This window comes from Aplidium turbinatum, chromosome 7, assembly GCF_918807975.1.
Source record: "Aplidium turbinatum chromosome 7, kaAplTurb1.1, whole genome shotgun sequence".
In the NCBI taxonomy this organism is placed as follows: Eukaryota; Metazoa; Chordata; class Ascidiacea; order Aplousobranchia; family Polyclinidae; genus Aplidium; species Aplidium turbinatum.
The window spans coordinates 19,051,953-19,058,994 of record NC_137478.1 but is presented as its reverse complement, the minus strand read 5'-3'; the positions used below and the strand labels follow the sequence as shown (position 1 = coordinate 19,058,994).

Genomic DNA, 7,042 nt, shown 5'->3' with positions numbered 1-7,042 from the left:
CAAAAATAATGCTGTTACATTTTAGCTCAAATTTAACCCATGGTCGGTGGACTAACTTGTGGTAGGCTACAAACTATGCAAAAATCACAAAATTTTCGAATGAAAGATTGAATGGAAGATCGAAGAAATTTTTGAGGTGAAATGGAAGATTTCTACGATGAAATGGAAACAAGACGGAAGAAAATTTTAGGATGAAAGATGGAAAAACGTGTTCCAATTCCATTTCATACCCTGCTCGCAGCTACAAAATTAAACACGCAATAAATAATGCCTGTGGGAGGAAGTTTTCAGTCTATGATATTGAACATTTTCTGGTCATTGAAAGAATCGAACATTTTGAACTATTTGGTGGGAACCATTTTCTCCAAAGGATCAAGGAAGTCCACTTATTCATATTACCATCGTCCATCTTACAAAAACATATTTCTGAGCTTGTAAACAAGCATCCCTGATACATAGGCTAGCATTTTTTTTAGCACCAATTTGCAATACAAATTACACTGTAGGTTATGAATATGTCAATATATTTATGTAATGCAATCATTCTTGGTTTAATATCTTTGTCGTTATGTGACTTGGAAATCGAACCACCCGTGGAAATGCGTTGGGATTTTTCAAGTTGTGGAGTTAAAGGAAGACTTGGCCCAACACAGGTTTCAATGCTCTCGTGATAATCATATTGTCAATTTTGCTCATCCATGTTGGTTTATGCAAACTACACAATCTTTTTTTCAACTTCAGAAATTACAACCAATTTTCTGTTAAGCCAAAAATTATTACAATCATTTGACAACCTTTATAATAATATCAATAGGCATGTTTTAAAAGTAAACTAATATATGAATTAACTAAAGGCTTTCACAGGTTTTTTAATAATTTTCGGTTTTGTCTGACATCCTGTAAAGAACAATATGCTTCTCTGGGATCTTTGTGACATTAGGTATGCTTGTGATGAACCTTACCACTCCGAGTACCAAAAATGTTGTGCAAACTTTGTTTTTCTTGGTTTCCAGGAAAATTGCAATGACGCTTATCAAGATACTAATCTGGATGGGAAGAATGTAGTGATGTATGGTATACAGAAGTGGACGGTTCCGATATCTGGACTTTATTTAATTTCAGGTGGACTATTCTAATGTTCTAAACTTTTATCCAGTGTTCTATTGTGTTCTATATTTTAATTCAGTGCGGTTTAGTTTGTTTTTATTTTTGACTTCCACAACGAAAGACAATATATGCTAACCATAACATAGCAGAGGTCTGGAAAAAAGCAGAAGTGACGAAACACGGACGTTATAACGTGCTTGATGCCAAAACAAGATACCCAGTTTAAAGTATGGCTATGGCATGGTCGCAACATCTTATTAGTTCCATTCTTTATTTTAATAGTTATTTCTCTAGGCTATTAGTTTTTGGAAAAGCGTTGTGCCTTGATCAATCACTGAGTTTGTTTGTCCAACAACTATACGAAACTGAGGCAGAATATTTTACATATTAGTTGGTAAAGAATCACTGGATCAGTAGGTATTCAAACAAAAAAATTAAAATCCTTTTCCTGCTGAAGATACTAAAGACACTAGTGCATTGTAAAAACCTTAAACTTGGATCGACTACACCTATGCATTTAATTGTGGTGATTGTATGTAAAAAAAAAAAACAATTCACTTTTCAGATTGTTTGAATTTCAGGCTAGAGATGGATTTCTCAAGCAAGATAATTTATCACTTATCATTGATCAATTTATGTAGGCCTACTGCAAATATTTCTAATTGTAAGAAAAATAGAACTAAACTATCCAAATGGTTCAACGGCGTTGGACATGAACGTTAAACACATATTATACAAGAACTCTTTTAGATTTAATAGAATAGGCACAGTTTTCAGTAAATCAAACAACAATCAGATTGCAGATTGGTCAAAGCACTCAATGTGTTTTCTTGTATTGCTTGAAACAGAGTCTTTTAATTTTACGAAAGGTGATGAAAAGCCTGGTCAGAGTGGTCACTGGTTAGGGTAGCTACATGAGACATTCAAAAATTACATGGCCAGCAGTTTGTTTCTTCTCACCGCATTCACAGGCCGCTCAGAAAGTCGAACGTCACTAGTAATATCACAGTAGAAAATAACCGGAAATCTACTATGGAAAAGCTTAAAATGTTCCGCAAAAATTAATTTGTATTCAAGGAAAATTACCGTACAAATGCTATACCGGTACCCGGACATTTTGCCGAAAGATATTTTGCCGAAAACACATTCTGCCGAAAGACATTTTGCTGAATGAACATTTTGCCGAAACTCATTTTTGTTGCATATGTATCGATATTCTCCACAATGTGTTTTAGTCTATCGTTCACAACCTTAGTTCTTTCGGCAATTTATCCATTCGGCAAAATGTCTTTCGGCAAAATATCCTTTCGGCAAAATGTCTTTCGGCAAAATGTTTTTCGGCAAAATGTCCTTTCGGAAAAATGTCCGCGCACGGTTGTACCTGAGCTTTCTATGTTTCATCCAACAAATGACTATCTTCGTTCATAGTAAAAATTTCTTGAATTATTTAGATAGATAGTGGAAATCTTTGTTCGAGAACTCAAAAAGACTCTTGCAGGCTTGTCATGGACGTTTCACATTTTGAATCATTGACACAAACTCGGTTACCGAGATTGGCAGATTGAAGAATTCACTTGTCTTTGAAGTGTAGTCGTCTATTCCAACATTTTTGCATCTCTCACACCACAAACGGTCTTCATGAACGATTAAGTAACAGTGAGACATGCAAATCTGCGTAAGTATCCCAACCAAAATATATACGAATGTTGCTAGGTTAACGAGATCGACAATTTTTGACAAAACAACTTTTCCAGAAATCTTCAAGTTGGGAGTATATGCCTAGCCTTCATGACAAGTAACCAATTTTTGTACAGTAAGGCAAGATTCAAAGAAAACATACAAAATTGTCTTTAGCACACAAAGACATCGCACGAAAATTGGCGCATGTTTGTTTCCTTTTACTATTCACACCAGAAATTGTATTCTTGACGTTTTTTGTATGGTGAAAACAGATTTGCATGTTCGGTGTGAATCTCCCCTAAACTCTATTTGTATGTTTCAGCCTGGGGTGCATCAGGATTAAGTGTGGACGGAAAGCCTGGTGGGAAAGGGGCAGTATCTACGGGTGACTTTCGTTTAAAACAAGGAGAGGAGCTGGACATTTTAATCGGTATTTATAAATCTAATTTAGTTCTAGAGGTGACCTTTTTTAACAATAAGCAAACAAAGCCAAGCAAACACATGAAATTTAGCATGAAATAAAATTTAAATCGTTAGGCCCAAGCCTAATGTTTGTATGCTATCTAGAACCTCTCAGTCACGGAGCTTATCAAATTTTCATGTCGGCAATACCTTTCGAATGATAGGCTACAACCAAGAAGTTCCATTGAAGACTTTCATACACGACCTGTTGTGTGTTAGTCATGTAGCATTTGTCCAAATAAATCTAATATGGGCCTACCGTAGGTTACTGTACAGAAAATTTGTGCTTACTAAAGTGATTGAAGTTTCATCAGTTTTAATTCATGTTTAGGTCAAAAAAGTGATTATGACCAAACAGCTGGACAAAACAGGGGTCCAGGTGGCTCCGGTGGCACATTTATTTCTCGGGTTAGTGACGGCTACGTCCTCATGGTGGCTGGAGGTGGAAGTACAAGTGCTGGAAACAATCCAGCCGGAAACACAAGAAACAATGCTGATGCAAGTAGAGAATTAAACGGAAAAAACGCATCCCAAACTAATGGAAATTTTGGACTAGGTGGAATTCAAGGCAATGGAGGATTTAGAGGCTTTCCACTAGCAAATCAAATTAGCACTTCCGGTGGAGGCGCTGGTTTCTATAGCAATGGAAACTACAGCTATGTAGAGACAGGAAAGCTTCTTGAGGTTGAAAGTCCAAGTCCTTCAATTTCTTATTCTTCCAGAGGAGTATCTGATAATGCACCAGGAGTCGGAGGTTTTTTCATGTTTTTTGATGCAAAAACTGTTCAAAATAATGGAGGTTTTGGTGGTGGGGGTTCAGGAAGTTTTGATGGAGGCGCCGGAGGTGGTGGGGGTTACTCTGGTGGAGGGGGAGGGCCGTGGAATGGATGGGGTGGTGGAGGAGGTTCCATATCAAATGGAGAGCGACCTCAAGCCGTTTCACTTCACCAAGGTGATGGGTCGGTTACCATCACATTTATAGGTAAGTGTTTCATGAAGATTATACAAGTATAAGAGGTACCAGTGTTAAAGAATAAACAATCTAAATCTGCTGCATCTAGGCTATTTCCACTGTCATCTTGTTCTACTTTTAGAAACGTAAACTTTCAAATTATTTATGTATTCACAACATACTTGTTTGCATAATTAGTTTAATTAAGAATACTAAAACTTAACGATCAACTAAAATTTATAACGAACGAAAACATTAACGGCTTCCACCAACATCATGTTGATTAGCCAATAAAATAAAAATCGTTCATTGTATGCAGTTTCGCGTGTGTGTTTGACAGTGCAAGATATGATGACTAGGCACAGAACACACGCAATAAAGAGGAGTCTGTGCTTTAACTTTGTTGTTTCGACCGTGAGGTGCAACCCGTAGCTTCCTTGAAAAATGTCTTCGTACTATACAGAAAATATCAAGCAAATACCACGTACAGTATTTCTGGACAGTGGATTGCATTTATAACTTAATTACATTGCATTGTCAACCCAGAGGTGGGCAAACTGTGGCCCGAGACAATTTTCTGTGCGGCCCGGGAAAGCCTGAAGCAATTATATAAAAAATAATAATAAAATTGCTTGAAAAGCTTAATTACTACAAGGACTTAATTTAAACTTTTTCTGCATATATTTCATTTTGATAAAAATAAATTATAGTTTTTCTACAAGTAGGATAATCAACTGCACAAATCTGATTGATGCTTCTGATATATGTGAGTTGTATATAAATAATTGAGACAAACGTTTTGTATATTTTTTATGTAATGTATAAAATCTCCATTTCTTTGGTCACTTTAAAAGAAGTTTATATTTTAACTATTTTAGATTTTATGTTTTGGCTTATAATCTTAATTATACTACAGTATCGTGTGGCCCTCGCACAAATTCAAACTCTTAATGCGGCCTTCGAGATAAAAAAGTTTGCCCACCCCTGCCTTAACCAAAACACCTACGTTAAACAGAAACAGCAGAATATTGGGGAAGCTTACTCTGCTGTACAGCCCTGATTGTTTCTGCTATGTAAACGTAGATTGTCATAGTTTGACGTAGCCTCATGCAATTTTTTTCAATTTTTGCGTACTCGACGCTAGCACTAACCACTATTTTCAGAAAACTAAAAGTGTTAAGAAAATTCTATACTCTACAGTGCTCACCTGTGTTTCTAAATTTATTTGTCAGGTTATTCTTGTTGCGGACCTATAGTTGTCTACATTGCGATGTGCTTTGTTGCTGGGATTATCGCCACTGTTTTACTCATTTTCTTCATTTACTCGATTTTCAAATGGTTTAAAAATCGAAGATTTAAGAAGGTGGAAGAAGTCGAAACTGAAGGCTGCTGGAAAAAAGCGAAAAAAAGATTTTTTACTTTGTTTATTAACTCAAGTGCGCTAAATAAGGACGTTAGTAACATTGCAAGGAACCTAAAGACGACCAATATTTCTACAAACAAAGAAGCTGAGAAATTTCTCCCTTCAGATCTAAATGTTCTTCGCGTCCGAGAAAAAGATTCTCTTGCTCATAGTAACTGTGATCGTGATAGTCGTTACCATAGCAACTTTCGTAATTATGATGGTAGCAAAAAAAGATACAAACAGTCCCGTTATCGAGATTACGACAACAGCGACTATGACAGATCAAGAAGACGAAAAGTAGAAAGGTCCTCTGGTGAAGAACATGTATAAAATGTATAGAAGCCTTTGGTTTTCAAAAATGTTGCAACAATGCCACTTTGATCAAAGTGATAATAATAAATGAAAATGAAGGTGGTGTCTGGTGACATTCTATTTAACGCTCCCACCAGGGTTCTCAAACTCTTTTAAAACTGTCCAATATTTTTGTTTTTGTAAAATCTTGCAAAATAATTCAATTTTAAAACAAAGAAATAAATTGCAAACAGGAAAAAAATGCAGCTAATCAACAACTGGTTACCGGTAATTATTTTAAGCTCAATTCAATAACACCTGTCATTCCACAACTCAAATATAATGTTATGTCCTGGTTAATCCAAGAAAGATTTTCATATCTACAAATTATTGAATTTTTTAAGACAAAAAGGTTTCATAGTGATAATGTTGTTTTATGTGGCAACACTGCATGAAAAATATTTGTAATCACGAAGTGGGCATCTTCAAGGGTATGTTTAAAGGGGTAAACGACGGTCCAGAGGCATAAATTTGGGCTTGTTGGAATTGTCATATCATGTTTCATATTTTCATCTTATTAGAGCATGACTTTTCGCCAAAACTTTTCTGTCTCCCCCTGATATTATGTTGTTGCTGGGTGTACTAAATGTTAATGTTTCCAGATGTTGTTCATGCTGTTCTGGTAAAGTGTTATTATATAACTTAGCAACTGTAGCCTAAGCTTTGCCTATTGAAATTGATTTCAAAAGTAATGCAAAGCAACATTTTATGATCTCAATTAAACTCTTGCAAGCATAACATTGCTTCAAATTTAATTTAAAAGAATTTACAAAATCTATCACTTGACTTACGATAATAATTTACATTCATTAGAATTTTTTATTTTCTGATTTTGCTTTATTTTCAAATGTCTTTTTAAACTCGTAGTTTCTTTCTAGGTTAACTAAACTTAGAAATAATATCATTGCAGGATAAAATTTTACAATTTTGTTTGAATATAAATTTTGGACTAGTTTTGAATGGACAAGATTTAGACAACCACCACTTTAAACCAGTATTTCCGTTAGAAATTTGAAAAACCTACAGCCTTTTAATGCAATCGTTTCATGGTAGTTAACGTAGCCTATTTGAAAATTCTTTTCTTT

The 7,042-nt window shown here is 35.2% G+C and overlaps 1 protein-coding gene across 1 annotated transcript; it reads left to right on the top strand.

Moving 5' to 3' along the window:
- Positions 1 to 286: 286 nt before the first annotated feature.
- On the top strand, positions 287 to 6,745 carry LOC145774674 (uncharacterized). Its single transcript, XM_082585967.1, has 5 exons — positions 287 to 653; positions 1,014 to 1,122; positions 3,110 to 3,217; positions 3,581 to 4,231; positions 5,434 to 6,745. Exons 1-5 carry the CDS (start codon positions 510 to 512, stop codon positions 5,934 to 5,936), a joined length of 1,515 nt encoding a protein of 504 aa, XP_082442093.1. The 5' UTR covers positions 287 to 509; the 3' UTR covers positions 5,937 to 6,745.
- Positions 6,746 to 7,042: the final 297 nt, after the last annotated feature.